This window comes from Peromyscus leucopus, chromosome 4 (genome assembly GCF_004664715.2).
Source record: "Peromyscus leucopus breed LL Stock chromosome 4, UCI_PerLeu_2.1, whole genome shotgun sequence".
In the NCBI taxonomy this organism is placed as follows: domain Eukaryota; kingdom Metazoa; phylum Chordata; class Mammalia; order Rodentia; family Cricetidae; genus Peromyscus; species Peromyscus leucopus.
In genome coordinates, this window is record NC_051066.1 from 79406008 (window position 1) to 79428774 (window position 22767).

The following is a 22767-nucleotide window of genomic DNA, read 5'->3' on the forward strand; positions in this document are numbered from 1 at the left end:
AGGAGTTAAGTGTGAATAATAAGGCATGAACATACAATGAGGGGGAAAGATTACATGAGAAGAATATTTTTTGTCTCATCTATGGAAAGATCTAATACTAAATGTGTACATTAATTTCAATGCTTTTCAAATGAATAGTATTTAGGACATGGCCAATTCACTCTCATGCTTTCTATGGAATTAAGTTTGTTACATACAATACTAAAATAGATATGGTCTAAAATATCTTCCATGACACTGATCTCAAGAACAGTGCTCTAAGCAAGCTAAAAATAATACACTGGGTTCTAACACTTCAATATTTAAGAAAAAAAAAGTATGTACACACTGAATCTGTTCACTGGTCAGTATTCTTTGTTTGTTTGTTTTTGTTCTTTTGAGATAGGGTTTTTCTGTGCAGCCCTGGCAGTCCTAGAACTTGCTCTGTAAACCAGGCTGGCCTGCTTCTGCCTCCCAAGTGCTGGATCCAGTATTCCTTTTTTTTTTTTTTTGTACTATGGTTGTCATTTATTTTACAGCCAGTATCCACCTATGAGTGAGTACAAACCTAATGTCTGTCTTTCTCAGTCTGGGTTACCTCACTCAGGATGATTTTTTTCTAGTTCCACCCATTCGCTAGTATTCTTAGAGTGAGCAAAAATACTTTTCACGTGAACTCAGAATGTGTTCAATTTCTGCTTATTAGAAAATTTTAACAATGAAAGACGCCTAGAAACCAACAGCCCACAAGCTTACAAAGACGTTCAGCATCATTATCCTTAGAAAAATATAAGTCCAACCCTATTAGAATAGAGAGAGCAATTCACAATCATCGGAAGGGATCTGGAGAGACGGCTCAGCAGAAAAGAGCACTGCCTATTCTTCCAGAGGGCCCAGGTTCCAGTCCCTACACCCATATACTGGTTCCCAACCGCCTCCAACTCCAGTTCCAGGGATCCAATCCTCTTCTGGCCTCCTTAGCACCAGGCATACACCATATGCACAGACATGCATGCAAGCAAAACATCCATACATAGAAAATAATAATTTTTAAGATTTTTTAAGGATAAAAAAAATAAGAATAATTAGAGATGTGGAAAAGCTGGATTCCTGATTAAAATTGTAAAATGTTATGGAAACAACATGGAGACACCTCAAAAATTCAAAATAGGGGCTAGAAAGATGGCCCAGTGATTAAGAGCACTAGCTGCTCTTCCAGAAGACCTGGGTTCAATTCCCAGCAATAGCAGCTCACAACTGCCTGTAACTCCAGTTCCAGGGGATCCAACACCCTCACACAGGCATACATGCAGGCAAAACACCAATGCTCATAAAATAAAAATAAATAAATCATTTTTTAAAAATTTAAAATAGAATCGGGGTGGAGGTGTAGCTCAATGGTAGAGTGCTTGTCTAGCATGCAGGAGGCTCTGAGTTCAATACCCCTGTACTCATGAGCCGAGTGTAATGTACACACATAACCCCCCCATAAAAGGATCTATTCACCATGAAGAAATGATAAATGTTTAAAGTGATAGATAAGCTAACAACCCTGATTTGATCATTGTGAAATATATATGTATATTGTATATTGTATATATGTATATTGAAGCATCATATGCCGGGCGGTGGTGGCGCACGCCTTTAGTCCCAGCACTCGGGAGGCAGAGCCAGCCTGGTCTCCAAAGCGAGTTCCAGGAACGGCGCAAAACTGCACAAAGAAACCCTGTCTCGAAAAACCAAAAAAAAAAAAAAAAAAAAAAAAAAAAATAGAATCACAATATGAACCAAGCAACTGAAGGAGGAGTCTTAAAGAGACAGTTGTACCACTGTGCTCCTGGAGCACTGTTCACAGCAGCCAATCAGATGAGCTTTCTGGAGGAGTTCAGACAGGATGAGAAAGAACAGTGGTTACTGGGAACTGGGATTATAGGGGTGTTGTTTAAGGAATACATTTGGAATGTGCAAAATGAAATGCTCTAGAGACGTGTTTCACAATAATATAAACATACTTAATACTGTGAACTGTATGCATGAAGATGATTAGATGATAAATACATGTTTTTATATCAGGCAAAAATGCAAAGTATTTCCCAGAATAAAATTCTTTTTTGGGCTCCTAAGATGGCTCAGTGGGTAAAGGCACCCGCCACCAAGGCTGACAATTCCCAAGACCCACAAGGAAGAACCAGCCCCTCTAAGTTAACCTCTGACCTCCACTCATACTGTGGTACAACATGACCCCCAATAAACAAGTGAATTAATGAATAATAATAGAAATCAATCATAATCTTTGTATGGGGCATGGTAGCACTTGTTTGTAATCATAGCACTAGGGTGCTGAGGCAGGAGGATCACTGAGAATTCAAGGCCTGTTTTGGCTACTATAGCAAGAACAAGTCTCAAAAAATTAAATTTTAAAAAGTGAATAATATTATTAAAATGTTAGCACAAAAGGGCTGCAGAAATGGCTCAGTGGTTAAGAGCACTTGTTCTTGCAAAGAATATGGATTCAATTCCTATCACCCACATGGTTTCACACAACCCCAGTTCCAGAGCATACGACACACATGTGGTGCACAAACGTGTGCAGGCAAACTATATATATATAAGAAATTCCCATTAGCTAGCTCTGTTTAAAAAAAAATAAAAGATGTGTGCCAGGCATGGTGGTGCATGCCTTTAATCCCAACACTCTGGAAGCAGAAGCAGGAGGATCTCTGAATTCAAGGTCAGCCTGGTCTACAGAGAGTTCCAGAACAATCAGACTTACATAGAGAGACTTTATCTAAAAGAAGGAGAAGGAGAGAGAGAGAGAGAGAGAGAGAGAGAGAGAGAGAGAGAGAGAGAGAGAGAGAAGAAAGAAAGAAGGAAGGAAGGAAGGAAGGAAGGAAGGAAGGAAGGAAGGAAGGAAGGAAGGAAGGAAGGAAGGAAGGAAAGAAGGAAAGAAGGAAAGAAGGAAAGAAGGAAAGAAGGAAAGAAGGAAAGAAGGAAAGAAGGAAAGAAAGAAGAAACTCAAGGAGTCAGAACTGGATATACCAGCATGTATCCATGTCTTTATTATATAAGCCTGTAGAAATGTAAGAGCATAAATACAGGCCATGTATTTTCTAGTTTTACCATGAAAAGGGCCTAGAAAGCACTGATATTCTCATTTCAATAAGTATACTTGCATCAGCATACAGATCTTGTTTGCTAAATAACCATTCTCAAATAAAATGAAGAAATTGGGCAGATAGTGGTGGTCTACGCCTTTAATCCCAGCACTTAGAAGGCAGAGACAGGTAGATCTCTCTGAGTTTGAGGCCAGCCTGGTCTACAGAGCGAGTTTCAGGATAGCCAGGGCTACCAGAGAAACCAAGACTCAAAAAGCTAAAGAGAGAGAGAGAGAGAGAGAGAGAGAGAGAGAGAGAGAGAGAGAGAGAGAGAGAGAGAGAGAGAGAGAGAGTCCTACCAAGAAAGCCAATCCCAGGGCTGGAGCAAGTACAAGACAAGCCAGAACATCTTGTACCAGAAAGCAAGCACATAAGGAAGGCTCCATTCATATCACCGAGGCTGGGGCAAGTTTAAAGGGGTGTTCTTTCCCTGGGCAATCTGAAGTGGTTTGCACAAGATGGGAGGCAGAGATGAGAGAACGGCTGGAAAGCGGAAGAGCTAGCAGAGCCAGTCAGCCGAGAGTAGGAGATACAACAGGAAGGAGAGCAACACAAGACCCTGCGTCAACGTGGTAGAGGGCAAGAACCAACTCCCGAAAGTTGTCCTGACTGTGTACTGTCATACATATGCATGGACAAACACAAGACCAAATTTAATTTTTAAATAGGTAAAATACGTTCATCAAATCTATAATACTAGTGTTAATTGATTTTAAAAATTATAAGGCTATACAAGGAATGTCTATAAATGGCATGCATGTGCAGGCCAAATAACAACTTTGAGGAGTCTCTTCTCTCCTTCAGCTTGTATATGGGTTCAGGGGACTGAACTCAGGCTGCCAAGGACCCACTGAGCCATCTTGCTGGCCCAAAAATGTCCCTGTATCTAGGAAATGTATGCTCAACTATTTAGAGGTAAAGGGGCTTTGTACATGAAAGTGTATGTAAGTGTGTGTGTGTGTGTGTGTGTGTGTGTGTGTGTGTGTGTGTGTGTATCAAAAAATATGTGTGGGAAAACTAAGGAGGTAAAATGGTAGTATTGTATATGTCTAAAACTATTTCAAAGTGAAAAAAATTGAAAATATAGAAAAGAACAAAAATGCCCTTTCTATTAAGCTCTCTCACTTTTCTCACTATACAGCTACTCATCACACTGCACGTCACACTGGGGCTATTTTGGTGCAAGTCAATGCACTCAGCACAATGCATTCCACTTTACAAGCACTGAGTATTTTAGGAAATAATCCTAACCATTGACAATGTTACAATTTCTGTTCCTATATTATTTTCACTGGTAATATACCTTTTTAGATCTCCAACCATTTATGATTGCAAACATATAATATTGTATATTTAAAACTCAATAAAAAGAAATGAGCTGCTGATACTTGCTACAACATGATGAACCTGGAGGCTGAATGGGCAGGAACGAGAAGGCTGGAGAACAGTGACTAGGGGTGTTCTGTGGAGGGTACACAAGATTCTAACTTGATTCATCAATGCAGAACTATGACTATAATCAAAGCCATGGAACTGTATGCTTAGATGAATTAAGCTCAAGGCCAGCCTGGGCTAGCTACAGAGTAAGTTCTGGGCCATCCTAGGCTTATATAGTGAGACTTTATCCTCCCACTCCCTAACCCTCCAAAGAGAGAGAGAGAGAGGTGAGAAACAAAGCAGAATAGTTCAAAGTGCTTGGAAAACAAAAATGAGATGGCATAGAAGCACGGTAGTCCACTGTAGAGTAACCTGGCTGGGCTTGGAGGCACACACCCAGCACGCAGGGGACAGGGGCAAAGGGCAGCCAGAAGTTTATAAGGCCAGACTAATCTACAGAGAGCACACCCAGGCCTGCCTCAAAATAAATAAATAAAGTACCTATATAAAGGATCAATCATTATGGGTCTTTCTACATGCCTTAATTTTGTTATAGGAACTTTAGCTTTGAAATTTCTGGGTCCAAGAAGAAATGAAATGTGTGTATATTTAATTGGTCATCATTCCATCTTTCTACACTATCACAGGAATAATGATAAGCCTCCGACCTACCACAAGTTGGGGATAGAACCACAGCTAGGTGAGCGGTCTCACTGAGTTACACCCTCTTTCCTTCAAAGCATGCTTTACTTCAATGGCAATCAACACCAACTAGTAATATAGCAAAACATATATGTATATATTAAATATACATTATATACATATGTGTGTGTATCTGTACACACACACACACACACACACAAATCTGCCAAGCAGGTTACTTTATAGCCCACTTTCCTGTCTCTGCTCTGAAATAGCATCCACAGGCTAAACTTCTATATTTAAAAAAAAAAAAACTTCATGACCTGAATATTGCCACCACACCTCATAAATACAGCACCTTCTGCTGCTAAACCTTTCCACATTCAAAAGCCCTACGTGTTCTTGACAGAAACCACGCTCAGGCAGCTGAATTTAGAACATGCTGACCTTGAGCAAATCAATGCCCTTAGCATGTACTTCTGGCTTCTATCACTGCAGGAGCTAGACAGCCTAACCATCTATAGTAGTCAACAGCCTCTGGCCACTACGCCTGTCTATTTTAAGATATCCTCACTACGTTTGTGTTCCACGGTTCAAACGGGGAACACATGAATCTGTGTCTAAATGCAGTCCTTTACCTTAGAAACTAAGATACACCTATAGTGTCCCTACCTTAAAATACTTCCTATACTTTCATTTATTAATCTCACAGTATCTAAGTAATCCTGTCATAAGCTAAGACAGAAACAGTAGCGTTCCAAAATGATGTGCAAATCCTGAAATAAAGTAATAGCTTGCTGCCTTTTTCATGCAAAAATTTATCAGACATTAGGACAGTATCTAATTAAGAACTACACTGCACTTTTGCTAATCTATCTTACTATTTCTTAACTATTCTGCCTCTTAAATCTAACTGCCATCAAGTCCATTTTCTGTTTTTTACCAAGTCAGAATCATCCAAAACATAAGCATAAACTTTTATTTATTAAATATAAATTTTCTATATTTCTAAACTCTAAACACAGAACCTGCGACTAATCTTAGTTTATACAGCTTCTGAAAGCCAGGTAAATATTAACCTGAAATTTATAAGTAAACAGAACAGAAATTATACTTAGCAATTATTCATAATTTTCTTCCATTCTCAATATTATGCAAAGACCTAATGCTAGAAGATGGGATCATAACGTATCTAAAATTTTAGATTGCTTTTCAAATGATTCTCTTTACTCTTTTGAAACATTTAATAAACCAACAGAAATTTTCAAGTATAAAATATAGGTTAATGTTTCTGTTGTTTATTCTCATCCCAAACATTTCAGTCATGAAAAGGAGGCTAGACATCACACAGGGCAGAATCAGAAATGGAAATAATGCAGCACCCAAATATAATGAAGTCATTTACTAACGAGTAAACTGAACATGGGGCCCAGGCAGCTGAAGCTGGAGTTTATACAATATGCTAGCTGGCCAGTAAAAGCTCTGAACTCATAGTCTATGATGCACAAAGACATGAGTAGAGAGAAGCACTATTCTTTTCATGCAATTGAGTAAGATTTCAAAATCATTTTTCCAGGGGGAAAATTAGCAAACATTGAATCTTACAGTTCAATAAGTCAGGAAAAGAAAGAAAAAAGTGGTTAGGAGGACAGAGGATCAAGTAAATCTAATTATGTGAAAATAAGTAAGATCTGCTACCCTGCTGCAACAGCAAATTACCCTTTGTCTATTGAAAAAGTAGTGTGTGTGTGTGAGAGAGAGAGTGTGTGAGTGTTTGAGTGTGTGTGTGTGTGAGTGTGTGTGTGTGAGAGTGTGTGAGTGTGTGTGTGTGAGTGTGTGTGTGTGAGAGTGTGTGTGTGTGTGTGTGTGTGTGAGAGAGTGTGTGAGTGTTTGAGTGTGTGTTTGTGAGTGTGTGTGTGAGAGTGTGTGTGTGTGTGTGTGTGTGTGTGTGTGTGTGTTCTGCGACAGGGTCTCACTGTAGCCCGGGCTGGCCTCTAACTCAGAGAGATCCTCCTGCCTCTGCCTTCACAGTATTGAATTAAAAATTGTGTACCTCCAAATCCCACATCTAAACAGTTGAAAATAGTATCCGGAACCCTAATACTAGAAATAATGCAATCTAAAAAGAATAAATCATGCTACATAATAATTCCTAATACTTATATCATACTACTAATTCCTAATACTTATATCAATACATTTAATTATAACTAAATTACATAAGCATGGCATTCCTTCTGATAACTTACTAATAGCAAAGCATACAGAGTTGGTGTTTGTTGATGACTGGCTTACTTCTAATTTGTGCAAGGTATTATAGCACATGTTTACAGAAGACTAATCAGGAAAATCAGAAGTAGTACAAAGGCAGATACAACCCCAAAAACAACTACCTGCTTATTTGGTCAAAGTTCCTAACCCTCAGGACGTAGCAAGCTCTGGCCATAAACTGCATTTCATCTCCTCAGGAGCTTACGAACAAGCGAGCACTCCTCTGCCAACACTGCTCCTGTGTCCGCCCCACTGTGTTAGCAATCATGACTCCAGAGGACACCAGGAATGTCTCAGCACTCATGTCCGCCCCACTGTGTTAGCAATCATGACTCCAGAGGACACCAGGAATGTCTCAGCACTCATGTTCGCCCCACTGTGTTAGCAACCATGACTCCAGAGGACACCAAGAATGTCTCAGCACTCATGTCCGCCTCACTGTGTTAGCAATCATGACTACAGAGGACACCAAGAATGTCTCAGCACTCATGTTCACCCCACTGTGTTAGCAACCATGGCTCCAGAGGACACCAAGAAGGTCTCAGCACTCATGTCCGCCCCACTGTGTTAGCAACCATGACTCCAGAGGACACCAAGAATGTCTCAGCACTCATGTCCGCCCCACTGTGTTAGCAACCATGACTCCAGAGGACACCAAGAATGTCTCAGCACTCATGTCCGCCCCACTGTGTTAGCAATCATGGCTCCAGAGGACACCAAGAATGTTTCAGTCTCCAATTTATGAGCTGGGAACTCAAACTATGAGTTCAAAGACAGCTTCCTACTCACACAGGAACTTCTGCTATTTTGAACCATCAGCTAGCCTCTGAGACTACAGTACTTCAGGCTGGCATTACACTAATCTTGACATTGTAGATCTCTGTCAATAGCAGCATGGAGACTATTTTTGTCTTCAATTTCTTCACACACTAAGATAATATTACTCATAGCATATACATAGAAAACTTCATGGCAGCTATATAAATAAATGTAAATCTTGAAGTCATTCATCAGAATAACAGCCTGAACTCATAATTTCTCTAAATGTTGTTATATGAGATTATGTCTTCATTAAATTACTTCTCCAGGACTAGTGAGATGGATTCAGCAGGTAAAGGCATTTGCCACCAAACCTTATGACCTAGGCTCAATCTCAGGGACCCACATAGTAGAAAGAAGAGATCAGAGTCCCACAAGTTACCCTTAGACTTGCACATGTGCACCATGGCATGTATACACACATAAATAAAAAATATGAAAAATAAAACTTTAAAAATTAAAAATTACCTTTCCCAAGCACTGAAATGCTCCAAGAAACATACAAAAGCTACATTCAACAACATTTTTCAACATTTAAAGACTTACATTTATCATCTTATTTGTGTGACATTCTTTCCTATCTTCTATTAATAATAAAAATAACCAGATGTCTTTAGCATGGAATGAGTAGAGATTTCTACTGTCCCTAAAGCAATTTTATGCCTTGATTTTGCATGTCTTTTTAAAGCTTCAAACCTAAACAGATCCTATTGATTTCCTTATTTAGCCGAAGCAGTCTCTCATCACATACACATATCAAATTTCACTTAGCAGAAACTCGGCATTTGTTAAATAGCCAAAAAGCCGTTGCTGCCTACCTGTAGTACCGAGATTGTAGATACGTTGAACAAACAGTCTTTGATACATGACTGGCTGACCCAAAGTCTATCACTTTAACCCTGTATGGCTGTCGAACAGGATCCACCAACATAATATTCTCTGGTTTGAGGTCAGCATGAATTAAACCAAGACTTTTTAACTTCTTCAGTGCAGTGGCCACTTGCTGAAGAATGGGCCGGATCACCTTCAGGGGCAGGGGACTGAATTTATTCTGCTTCAGAAAGTCATACAGGTTCTGCTCCAGCATCTCAAAGACCAGGCAGGTATGGTTACGGTGCTGGAAGCACTCATAGGCCCGCACAAAGTTGTACTCATCAGCGTTCTCAGTACTGAGCCTTGCTAAGATGCTCACTTCTATCTGCCCTTGGCGTGCGTAAGAAGGGTGGTTCTTCAAAATTTTGATTGCTACAATTTCATTTGTCCCTCTCTTCCAGCATTTAACAACTTGGCCAAAAGTGCCACGACCAAGAAAATCAAGGACTTCATATGTGTTTTTCATAGAGCATAAGACTTCATGCTGCACTAACTGATAATCGCCTTCTCCGCTGGTACAGTTCTGTTTTGATGCTGTGGTCGTTGTCACAACTGTCACTGGATTTCCCATGTTGGTTTGCAACATTGCAGGAAGTATGGACAGTTCATCGACAATCTGCATCGCGCCGCTGTGATTATCCAACTCCTCACTCTTGCGCTTCAATCCACATCGCTGGGGACCTTCTAGGAAATGTAACCGGTTTCGCCACAGCACGGTGCGAGGCGCCTCCACTGCAGCTTGCTGCGCTGGAGCTGCTATGGCCTTTGCACCACCGGCAGTGTCTCTGACAACAACGGCACCTGCCTGCAATGAAAAGCTGTGTCCTCGAGGTCTAGTGAACGGTGTCTTTGTCTGGAAAGCACCACCCTTCGTGGAAGAGTGAGAGTTTCCAAAGTCTCTACCGTTCACATGGGTCTGTGGACGGCGTCTTTCCTGGAAAACACAACTGCTTGGCTCTACTTTGAGTTTCTTCACACTACAAAAGGCACTTGACTGAGTTTGATAAACGTATGGTGGGTAGACCAAGACTTGTGAGGCCATACCTGCAGAAGAAGGAAGGAAATGTTAATCAAAAGAACAGGTTTTCCTCAACTTTAAACTGTAGGAAAAAGCTTTTAGGGTCAAATTCATAATATGCTAAAATAATAGTAATTTAAAATTCCATTAAGATTTTTCCCTTGGGAGGAGATAAGGAAGTTCTTCATTATTTCCACATTAGTTCTCAGGATTTCAGTTATTGGGGGAAATACTGACTGAACGGCTACACTGACCGGGAAATGCAATAGAAACTGTTCCAACCATTTTCCCCATGGAAGGCAAAGTACAACTCCCTGAACAAGCGGCTCAGTTATGGTAAAAATAAAATATTCTCTCACCAAAATATAACTTATGAACCATCAGCTAGAGAGGTAGTTCAGGGTTAGGAGCATTTGCTGCAAAGAATGAGGACCAGAGTTCAGAGTCTGGACCCACTGAAAAGCTGGGTGTGGTCCCATGCATGGCTAAACTCCAGTACTGAGAACAGAGACAGGAGGATGCTGGGGCTTGCTGGCTTCCAGCCTTGTTGAAAAAATGGAAACTCCAGGTTTAGCCTCAAAGGAACAAGGTAGAGGGTGACAGAAGATACCTGACATGCCTCTGGACTCTACATACTCACTCTTACACATGCCTACACCTCACACACACAAAATTATGAATCAGCCAAAACAGTTTATAATCAAGAAGAAACAACTATGTATGTTTTAAGTATATACATACATACAGGGATTAATTTAAAAGGGCTATCCTTTTCCATGAACAGCTCTGATCCTATATTCTACTTGCCAAATATAATCTCCTTTGATCTTAAAAAGCATTCATTATACTACAAAGGCAACTTAATAGCTTTCTATCCAGTTACCTTCATGTTGCCTAAGTTCCCAGACACTAAATGACTTTCTATGGATTTTGGTCTTACTCCATCTACCCAGCCATCAAGTGTACAATGAGTCTGTAAATAGTACCTGACTCTGGTGTAACTCAGATACAAAGGGGATTTAACATGTTGCTGACACAGCTGACTTTCTCCCTTATGACCTTATTTCACGATCTTAGAATTCATGTAATATACAATCCAGCAACTGCTAATCCATATATACAAACATAAAACACACACACACACACACACACACACACTCCACAATCCTCAGTACCACAGCTCAAAACATTAATTACAGTTATGTACTCTACCTCCAACTATTTAGTCTGTCACACAACAACATGCAACACAAGTGAAAAAATCACCATCTGACAAAGCCATTACTTTAATATTCGTGTTCTTTCCTTGCACACAGTCCCACATTTTTAGTTAGATCCTCCTTTGCACCCACCCCTGAGCACATTGCAAACTCCTTTAGGATCTGACCAAAATAATTCAGTACTTCCTTGCTCGTGCTCTCATGAGACACACATACTCACCACACACTCTCCAAGAAGAGCTGGGCATGCAGAGACTCAGAACACGTGCCGCCCCCTAGACTCATTGTACTGTAACTGTCAGTATATACGTATGTCTTCCACATTAGATCTGAATCTACAAGTGAATTAGAACTGTCTAGAAGATGAAGTTGACGTTCAACAGATGTTGGATGGTTCTATTAACTTCAGGAGAGATGACTCATTGGGTAAGAGCACTTGGGCACAAGCATGAGAACCTGAGGTCAATTCAAACACCCCTGTGAAAAGCTGGGCCTACAGAGAAAGGATGGCTGGGACTTGCTGGCCAGCCCATCTAGTTAGCACTGCAAGCCCCAAGTGTTCAATGAGAAAGGGAAGAGTGACCCATCAGGACACTTCCCTCCTCCTCTCACCTACACATGCACACACTCACGTGAGTACACACTCATGCATACATGTGTACATATGCCACACACACCACACAGACACACACAAATTACCTTAATTCAACCCAATTTTAAACTGTACTGTATTAACTGTGTTGTCTCCTGTTTCAATATATCACAACTATCAACTGTTTTTATCTCTGAAATAATGGATTACCATCACAGTCTACAATAATTAAAAATAACAAAGCTAATTTTTTTTTTAGAAAGAGCTACAACCAATGAGGGAATAATTATGCAACTGTTTAATAAATGCTTTATAATATTTATAATATTTGGCTTAATGATGCTAATATCTTTCAATTTGCTGTTAAGATCACTAAAGACCAGTGAGTAAAAGCATTTACTACACAAGGCTAGCAACCTGAATCCAATCCCCAGAACTTACATGAGCTAGATGGAGAGAACCAACTCCACAAAATTGTCTTCTGACCTCCACAAGTCATGGCGCGCGCACACACAAACACACACACACACATATACACCATGCATGCACACACAAATTAACAAAAATCAAAAAAGAAAGAAAACCAAAGCTCAGAGGCACCAAGTAATTGACCCAAGGTTTCAAAACTATGAAAAAGAAAAAGAAGTAAGTACACCACACCTGAGTTAAAACTTCCAAAAGTTTCCTGTGTTCCACCTCCCAGATTCCTAAGTTGCTCTACTATAAAGTCAGAGACAAAGTTCACAGTCAGATCAAGACTTGATATTCAGTAAGTAGAGAATACTACAAATTGAAACTCGGGGATTTAAGCCTAAGGAAGTTCATCTGCTTCCTTAAAATGTCCCCAGCATCTATCCTATACCTCTACCCAGGGGCATGCCAAAACTGCATTAATTCACCACACTTTAAGGCAGAGTCTCACTATATCACTGTGACAGGCATGAAATTCCCTATTTAGATCAGGCTGGCAACAAACTCAGAGAGATCCATCTGCTTCTGACTCCCTAGTGCTGGGATCAAATGCCTAGCTAAATTAATGAAACAAAACCACACTGAGAACTCTCTCTAAACATATCAAACTCATATATTATGCATTTTTGTAAGGCTGCCCAAACATAGCCTCAATAATTCTCCTATGATACTCCTAATTTTCAAAATACTTATGTAATCCATACCCAGAGATCCCAAATGACAAATATGAAAATCACTTACTAATACCAATTGCTGTATAATGGCGTCCCACACCCTGTTTCTGCACAGCACTATGCCTTTCCTTTATTATTTGTCGTTGTAATGTGAGCTATGTTGCACTCCTCAGCTATATTATTCATGTCTTTGCCACTCGTTCTTATCAGCAGACTGAGGAATAAGGCTTTGAAATACTACCTCTTTGATGGTGGGTGGGGGCTGCGAAAACTATTACTTAGGAGGAGAGCAAAGGCTCCTGATGGAGCAACCACTAAGCTTTTACTTCTCAGGCTTATTCACTTCAGATTCTTTTTGCTTGTAGCTGAGGCTAGCCTAAAACCCACAGCAATCCTCCTGCCTTAGCCCCAAGTGAAGAACTCCAGATGTGCACAATCACACCCAGAGCTCTCATTTCAGGTACTTTGTTCTGAATGTTTATGGCCTCTCAAAATTTGTATATTGAAACCCTCCCTACCCACCAAATGTAATCCTAGAAACTGGGAGGCTGAGGCAGAGAGATTGGCATGAGTTCAAGGCCAGCCTGGACTACAGAGTAAGACCATATATCAAAAATACAAAGGGGCTTTGGGAGCTGATTAGGCCATGAGGGCTCCCTTTCATAAATGAAGCCTCAAGGAGCTTCTTTGCCCCTTGGCATGTAAGATCACAGCTCGATGCTATCTTTGGAGCAGAGAGCAAGCCTTCAACAAACCCTGCATCTGCTTTTACCTTTATCCTGGGACTCTCCAGCCTACAGAGCAATGAGCAATAAATCTATGCTCCTTACAGAATTTTGTGGTAGCAGACTAAATGAACAAAGACATGGGTTTTACCCTTCTAATCCTAAAATAAACTTGAAATCCTAACTGAACTCTACCTTCTATGACAATCAACCAGCAATATAAGCAACAAGAACATCCACAGACCCAGATCTGACCATTGTAAACTATTAGTGAGATATGTTCTGGTTTCTTCTTATGCATAACGCTGGGTCTGCTGGAAAAGGAGAACAGGAACCAAGACAGAAATACTTTGCTAACATATTCAATTTCTTAGCTAATATGAAATTTCTGAAATATTTTCTGCTAAACTTAGCTATGCCTTATGTTTAACAGAGTTAATTAAAGAAAATAAATATGAGTCAATAGTTTCTTAAAGTCTCCTCATTCAATTTCCTTCCACTTGTCCAAACCTTCATTTTTGAAACATCTTCCTTCTTGAAAACCACAGTTATATATATATATAAAGCTTACTATTTTAATCATTTTTTAAGTTTACTATTCAGTGGCATTAAATACATCCCCAATGCTGTATAATTATACCTCCCTCCTAACACTAGCCCTCTTTTGCAATTGAAACCGGGACCATGTCATGACTCTGGCAACCATCATTTACTTTCTAGTCTATGAATTTGACTTCAAGATATACCTCATAAGTGAACTCATATTTGCCTTTTTATGACTCAGAACAATGTCAAGGTTCATCCACGTTGTAACATGCAACTAGATTTTCTTCCTTTGTAAGATCACATGGTATTTCACGTGTATATGTATGACATTTTATTCATTCACCCACAGATGGACATTAGAGTTGCTTCTACATTTTAGTATTACTTTGTTGTTGTTTGCTATGTATACCAAGCTGGCCTTGAACTGGCAGGGAGCCGCCTACCCCTGCCCCTCCATGTTGCTGGAATTAAAGGCTTGCATCTTTAATCTTAATAGCCTATTAACTCCACTCAGGAGGCAGAGGCAGAAATATCCCTTGTGAATTCTAGGCCACCCTGGTCTACAGAGTGAGTTCCAGGACAGCCAGGGCTTCACAGAGAAACCCTCTCTCAGAAAACAAAAACAGAATCCACAAAAAGGTAGAAAGAAAATTGACTCCATAAAGTTGTCCTCTGCCCTCCATGTTCAGGCACCATGGCATGCATATGCCCACACATCACACACACACACACACACACACACACACACACACACACACACACACACAAATAATAAAATCTTGGGAAAAAAAATGTAAGGTGACCAATATCTAAGGAATAGTACCCTAGGTCATCATCTGACCTCCATATGCTTACCATACCCATCCACAAGTCTACCCACACATGAACACACACAAGCAGGCAAGCACATACAAACACAAAAAAAATGGGGATAAACCCAAGTGATAGAGAACTTATCTATCATGTGGAGGCCTTAGGTTAAATCTCCAGTACCACAAAAAGAAAACAATAAATACAACCACACAGACATACACACAAAAACAACACATTAAAAAAAAATTAAGTCCGCCTTTAATCCCAGCACAGAGAAGCAGAGACAGGCTAATCTCTGTGAGTTTGAGGCCAGCCTGGGCTACAGAGTAAGTTCCAAGAAAGGCAAAAAGCTACACAGAGAAACCCTGTCCAAAAAAACCAAAACAAAACAAAACAAAAAAATTAAAGCTAGGCATGGTTACATAAACCTTTAATCCCAGAACTCAGAAGGCATTGAGTCTAAGGCCAGACTGGTCTACATAAAAACAGATTTAAAATATTTAGCTAGGTGTCATGTACATGCCTATCAACCCACTATGTGGGGAGATAAACTAGGAGCAACTGCTATGAATTCAGGGCCAGCCTGGGATATATAAGAAGTCATTTTTAACCTAAGAAAATAACTCAGGGCAGTAGCATATTATCCCATAATAAACAAGGCTTAAAACATAAAAAATTAAATATGAAGCCCGTACTTCATAACTACTTTTTTTTAAAGCTAGTAATGTAACATTGTCTTTTAGGAAGTTTTCTCAGGAATATTTTTTGCTCCATTGGAAACAAGCTCAGACAAAAAAATGGTTTATTCTTCATAGTGATCCTATGATTCTGTTCCTTTTCTGAACTCACAAATCAAGTCTTTCAAGTACATTAAAATAAGTAGATGTGGGTCCGTTGATATTTTCAAAAATGAACTTATTGTCTCTAAATGAAAAGAGGATGTAACAGGAAATTAAACAATCCATTAAAGTTGCCTAATGTGGTAGATGTTCCAATAACCTTTAACCTGACGCCTTCCAGGTAAATGGATCGTCTCAGGTGAAAACAGCCTGGCTAGAGCTCAGCAGCATGGGGCAAGCAGATCTCTGTGAGTCTGAAGCCAGACTGCTCTACCTTGTCTCAAAAACAAAAACAATAAAAACAGCCTGCCTAGTTTTTTAAAGCCATATTCTTTGGGCTAAAGTTTACAGCGCTGCTGCACAAGCTGATTTTCAATTCAACTTTTCAAATGATAAATGAAGTCAGCACTCAGGACAGTTCCATTACATTCATTACTATCAATGTCTTATCTACAACCACAATGGGTGTAAAATATTTTAATATTAGTCTGATTCTACTACCACCTCACTTATCTGAGGCAACAAGGTTTGGCCTAGTTCAAAAGTTTTCTCGTTTGAGAGCCAGCAAGATGACTCAGTGGGAGAAAGCACTAGGCACCAAGCCTGTAACCTGGGAGCCATGCCCAGGACCTACATGGAAAGAGAGAACTAGATGCCCTCTGACCTCCACAAGCATTCGTATACACACACACACACACACACACACACACACACACACACACACACAATAAATGTAACAAAAAAATATCATAAGCTGGGCATGATGGCTTTAGTCTCAGCACTCTAGAAATAGAAGCAGGCAGATCTATGATTTGAGGCATGAAAAGGTCTACACAGGCTAGTCAAGGCTATAAAATGAGACCTGTCTCAAAAACGAATGAAAAGAAATGGTTCTACCATTTCAAAGATAACAGAGTTTTCAGTTCCTAAACTTTCATTTATGACAATAAAACCTATAGAAACTGTTGCCGCTTCTGACATCAATAGTTATTTTGTATAAGAAATTGAAGACTTGCCAATTGCTTTCATTTGTAAATTTACAATTTTGTGTATTATTTTTCAAATAATCAAGTTAGCTCCCCCTCCCCCCCCCATAAAAATGGTATGGTGGTACATGCCCATAATCTTAGCAGTGTTTGGGCTCAGAGGACAGTGTTGGGTTTTGAGGCAGAATCTCATCATGTAGCTCAGGATGGTTTACAACACAATGAGAGGAAGTTCACCATGAGGGAGGACAGACAATCTAGCTATCTCCAGTTAATGATTCCCCAACTGTAATCCTAGAATGAGCACCTGTGATTGGGCATGAGACTGTCCTAACGTTGCATTTGTCTTTCAGAATTACATTTCACTCACATGTTTATATTATTCTCCAAATAAAGCACAAGCTTTCCTAACAATAGGAATTTCCTACAATAGGATTCACACAAATTTTACATATTCCCACCTTTCTACTCCAAAGACTAAAGACCAAAAGAAATCTGACTCTAAATGTCTCAATGCTTCGGGTGTACATAAGAGCCCACACAGACTTACGTTTTTATCCCTTTCAGTTTAAAGTGAATGCTACAATTTTAACAAATTAATCATCAACCTTTACAAGAAAAAGCAGATGCAAAAAGTACATGCTATGAAAGTCTGACTTTATTCAGCTGGGTGTGGCGGTACTTGCTTATAAGTCCTGGTACTCTCCAGGTGAAAGGCAGCAGGAGGACAGAGTTAAGGTCACCCTTGGCAACCCAGCTAGTTCCCTTCAGGCTAGCCTGGGCTATATGAAAAACCCTGTCTCAAAATCCAAAATAAAGCATATATTTTACTTCATTAAAATTTACAGCTTTGCTATGCATAGTGGCAAATGCCTTTAACCCCAGCAGAAGCAGGTGGATCTCTGTGAGTTCCAGGCCAGCTTGGTCTACAAAGTGAGTTCCAAGACAGCCAAGACTGTTAAACAGAGAAATCCTGTCTCAAAAAGATTAAAATTTACAACTTTTATTCATCCAATGATGCTAGAAATAAAATAAGCCATCAACACAGAGAAGATATTTACAATACACATTACTGACAAGAGATCTAGTCATACTGTGGTTGGCAAAACTCAAAAGAAAAATGGGCAAATCATATCTGATAGGTAAGTCACATAAAGGAAATGCAAGCCAGAAGACATTTAAAAAAATTCCAGGGGCTACAGAGATGGCTAAGTAGTTAAGAGCAGCAGCTGCTCTTCCACAGAATAAAGGTTCAATTCCCAGCACCCACATGGCAGCTCACAAGTGTCTGTAACTCCAGTTCCAGGGGATCTGACACCCTCACACCAATGCACACTAAATAAATTATTTTTAAAAATTGCAACCTCACTGATAATAAGGGAAATATAAAACCCACAGCCACCATTAGACAGCCTGAGACTGCCAAAAAACAGCAGAACAGTGCCCAGGAGCACAAGAATATTTGTAAACGCTGGTTTTTAAAAAGGAGGGGTGGGAGACAGTAGATTTAGACAGCAAAACCAAAGATAAGCACATTCCACAGAGCAGGAGTTCTCCGGGTATGTGCCCTACATAGACAGATGCTCACAAGCCCTCTAAGGAAGCAGACAGAATAATGTTATCCTCATTGCTGTGTGCAGTAATGAGTTCTGAAATACTCTAACTGCCAGGTGACTGGGTACCATAGTTTACTCATCCAATACTAAGTATACAATACAAATGTGACTCTTAGGGTTGAGAGTCTTAGCTTAGAGCTTAGAGTGCTTGTCCAGGACGTGGAAGGTCCTGGATATGATACCTAACAATAGAGAGAGAAAAACAAACAAGCATGGGTCATAATACAATTATTTGTGTACCACATACAAAGTCATAATAGTTAAGACATAACTGGTTTTAAAATACACACCAATTATTTCAAGTGTTAAAAATGGGGGATGTTCAGCTGGGGGGGTGGCGGCTCACACCTTTAATCCCAGGACTAGGGAGGCAGAGGCAGGCAAATCTCTAAGTTCAAGGCCAGTATGGTCTACAGAAATAGTTCCAAGACAGCTGGGCTACATGGAGAAACCCTGTCTTGAAAAACCATAAAGAAAAGAAAACAAAAGAAAAAGGAGGGGAGGGGAGGAGAGGGGAGAAGAAGAGAAGAAGGGGGAGGGGAGGCTTCATGTTATACTAAGAACAGAATGAACTAAAATGGATGATGATGTTGCAAATGATGCATCATTTATTATAAAGTATCATTTACTTTAACTAAGACAAAGCTCTGACATTCTTAGGCTCCAAAGGACACCAAGGATGCACACTTTCGGTAGATGTTCAAGTCCCTAACACAAAATGACATGGTACCGGAGCCGGAAAGCTGGCTCAGGGGTAAGAGCACCTGCTGCTCTTACTGGAAACCCCCGTTTGGATCCGGGCACCCACATGGCAGCTCATAACCATCTACAACTCATTCCAGGGGATCTAATGCCCTCTTCAAGACTCCATGGGCACTGTACACATATACACACTCAGGCACACATAAATTCATAAAATAAAACATGTAAATATTTTTAATTGCCTTTAAAGGGGGAATGTGAAATATTATTTGAGAACTCTAGCTGAAAGAGAAAGGAATTCTGTATTCTTATAACTTCTCTATATGTCTGCATTGAAACTGTAGCATTAGCAGAAGCAATTACTTCTGTTCAGGCCATTCACTGTACGAACTGTAAAGCACATAAAACCCCAAACTCTCAGTCAAGTCCCTAGGGTCACTGGCCAGCTTTTGTTTTTGCTGAGACAGTCTCCACCGTGCAGCCCAGGCTGTACTCGAACTCATAATCCACCTAGTAGCCTAGTGAATGCTGGACTAAATGTTACCATGTCTGGCCTACCAGGCCTTACTGTTCCTATTTTGGATTAAAAAAATAAATAAATAAAAGTATTCATAAGTAGTGAATATGAATCTCTCTATTTAAAAGTAAAAGGAATTAATTAATTATCTTAAGGTTTTTGTTTTGTTTTAGTTTTGGTTTTTCAAGACAGGGTTTCTTCGTGTAGCCTGGCTGTCCCAGAACTTACAGAGATCCACCTGCCTCTGCCTTCTGAGTGCTGGGATTAAAGGCATGTGCCACCATGCCCAGCTTCTGACATACTTCCTTAAGGGGTCTTGGAGAATGTCACTGCATAACTTGTATGTAATGTGACAAAGCGGTCAGTTTGTGCCACTGTTCCGTGACTGCACATGTTTATAAAAGACAAAATGTGTCTTCTCTGAAATAGAAAATAAGCTGGGATATGAAAAGAACATTCACCTTTCAATCATTAATTGTCACAATTTAAAATACCTGCACTACTTTGTGTGTTCTTTTGACCAGTATTTGATCCAGTAAATTACACTGAGCCACTTCACACATTGTAAACAGTTGGAGCACACATATAAAGCTTCATAAATGGAGTCTATTATCTGAGGTGCCTACAAAACATTTTATTTGAAAATCCTGGAGTCTTGGGTATTTTCCAGCAGTATTGTGAAGAAGGCATCTAGAGAATGTGTTGACTATACACAATCTCCGTGTTAAATAACAAGCCTGGTCTGACTTAGCAAAACACTCCAACTTTTGGAATGGAAAATGACCTGCTGGACATTTCAAAGGTGCTAGAACTCACCCTACCAATCCAAATCAGTCTACAAGGGGGATTGCTCTTACGAGAACAGGTTAGATTTCAGTGCAGCACATGTCTCTAAGTTATTCAACTACTATAAAATTACAAAACAAGCAGAAAAACAAAACCTTTTTTTTTAGTCATTTTAATGTTCATTATTCAATCAAAATACATGTAAAACCTGACATGCTGATTTCGTTCTTCTATGGGACATCTTTCATTCTGTTTATTAGAATATATTGTACATAATAATGGGTCTCATCATGACATTTTCATACATGTACATAACATATTGTGATCATATTCACATAACCCTCACCCTCTCTTGTTCCCCTCACCCTCACTAATCTCCTTCTTCCCAACTTGCCCCACCCACTTCTTTTTCCTCCTTCATGTATGTGACCACTGAGTTTCATTAGGGTCTTTACAGGAGCTCGTGTTAGCGTGTACAGAGCACAGACTAGACATCTTACCAGTGACCACACAAATGATGAACATGTCTCTCCTCATCAACCATTAACTGCATGTAAATGTTTAGGGAGCAGTAGAGCCCCATGAGCCCCTTTCCTTCATGACAGGACGCTGACAGGTCAAATCTTGTACAAAACGTGTGAAAATAATCACAGCAGCTGTGAGTTCAACAGCCACGGGGCTGGAGAGATGGCTCAGCAGTTAAAGGCACCCATTTCAGACAGCAACTAACTGCTTGAAACTCCAGCTCCAGGGGATCGGATGCCCTCTTCTGGCCTCCACACACTTGTGGCAGACACACACATGCACACTTAAAATTTTCATTTAAAAAAAAAAAAAAAGAGTACAAGAGTCAGGCTATGCCCAGAAGTCAGTGTTCCACAACTGATGTCCAAATGTGTCTGACTCTTCCATTCTTCCCACCCCTTTTTCAATGCACCTTAATTCTAGTATTCTAAATAATAGGGTACCAGCCTACTTCCTGCATGTATAACTTAGTGGACTGCTTTCTCCATTTGTTAAAATTGTAATGAACCTGATATCCTTTCCTTAGTATAGATACCCAGAAAGGGGGCATGACAATATTTTAGAAAGTACAACTGCAAAAAATTTTACTAAAACAACCACCAAAAACAAGTATTTTTCAGATTTAAAGGTTTTTTTTATTTATTTGTTTTATTTTATGTGCATTGGTGTTATGTCTGTGTGTATAACTGTGTGAGGGTGTCAGATCCCTTGGAACTGGAGTTACAGACAGTTGTGAGCTGCCATGTGGGTGCTGGGAATTGAACCTGGGTCCGCTGAAAGGGCAGCCAATGCTCTTAACCACTGAGCCATCCCTTCAGTCTCCTGATTTAAAGTTTTAACAACCTGAGCTCAATCCCCAGAACTGGAAGACTCCATGAAATTGTCCTCTGTCCTCCACCCATTGGAGCCTTGGTATGAACATTTGTCTCCCACCACACACACACACAATAGGTTTCTCTGTGGAGCTTTGGAGCCTTTCCTGGAACTCACTTGGTAGCCCAGGCTGGCCTCAAACTCACAGATATCTGCCTGCCTCTGCCTCCTGAGTGCTGAGATTAAAGGTTTGTACCACCACTTTGGTTCTGATTTTTTTGAAGACAGGGTCTCACCATGTAGCCCAGGCTGGCCTTGAACTCACCAAGATCCACTTGCCTCTGCCTACCTCATGCTGGGATTAAAGATTAGAGGTCTCATAACCAGCTATAATGTTTTAAAGCAGTAGAAATGATGATACCAGATAGAGAATACAGTATCTTTGTGGACAATCAAATATTACTTTACCAGTTATAATAACATTTCATTTTTATAGCCAAAGTCTATAATCCAGCTACCAAAAAAATCAATTAAAGCATACTAAAGAGATTAAAAAACCCAACTGTTTTTCTAATCTTATATTTACAACTAATATAGTATAAAAAATACTTATACTATCTCTACCAAAATTGACTAGAATTTGACGCGAAAATACGTTGTCTTTCAGTTTGTTTTAAGAACATAATGGCCCACACTTGGAAGTACATGGGCAGCACAGCTGAGAGCTGATGGGGAAACAAAACCCCAGGCATGAGGTTGGCAGGTACAGGAGAGCGGGGGTGGATCTGGAAGGCCGTGAAGAAGTACA

The 22767-nt window shown here is 40.0% G+C and overlaps 1 protein-coding gene across 11 annotated transcripts in view; it reads right to left on the reverse strand.

Moving 5' to 3' along the window:
- The window catches only part of Hipk3 (homeodomain interacting protein kinase 3), a 73717-nt gene that overhangs the window by 41824 nt on the left and 9126 nt on the right, over positions 1-22767 (reverse strand). For all 11 annotated transcript variants that reach the window (XM_037205063.1, XM_037205062.1, XM_037205066.1 and 8 more), the window contains one exon: positions 9062-10160. In XM_037205063.1, coding sequence (XP_037060958.1) covers positions 9062-10160 — 1099 coding nt within the window. The remainder of the gene's footprint in view (positions 1-9061; positions 10161-22767) is intronic.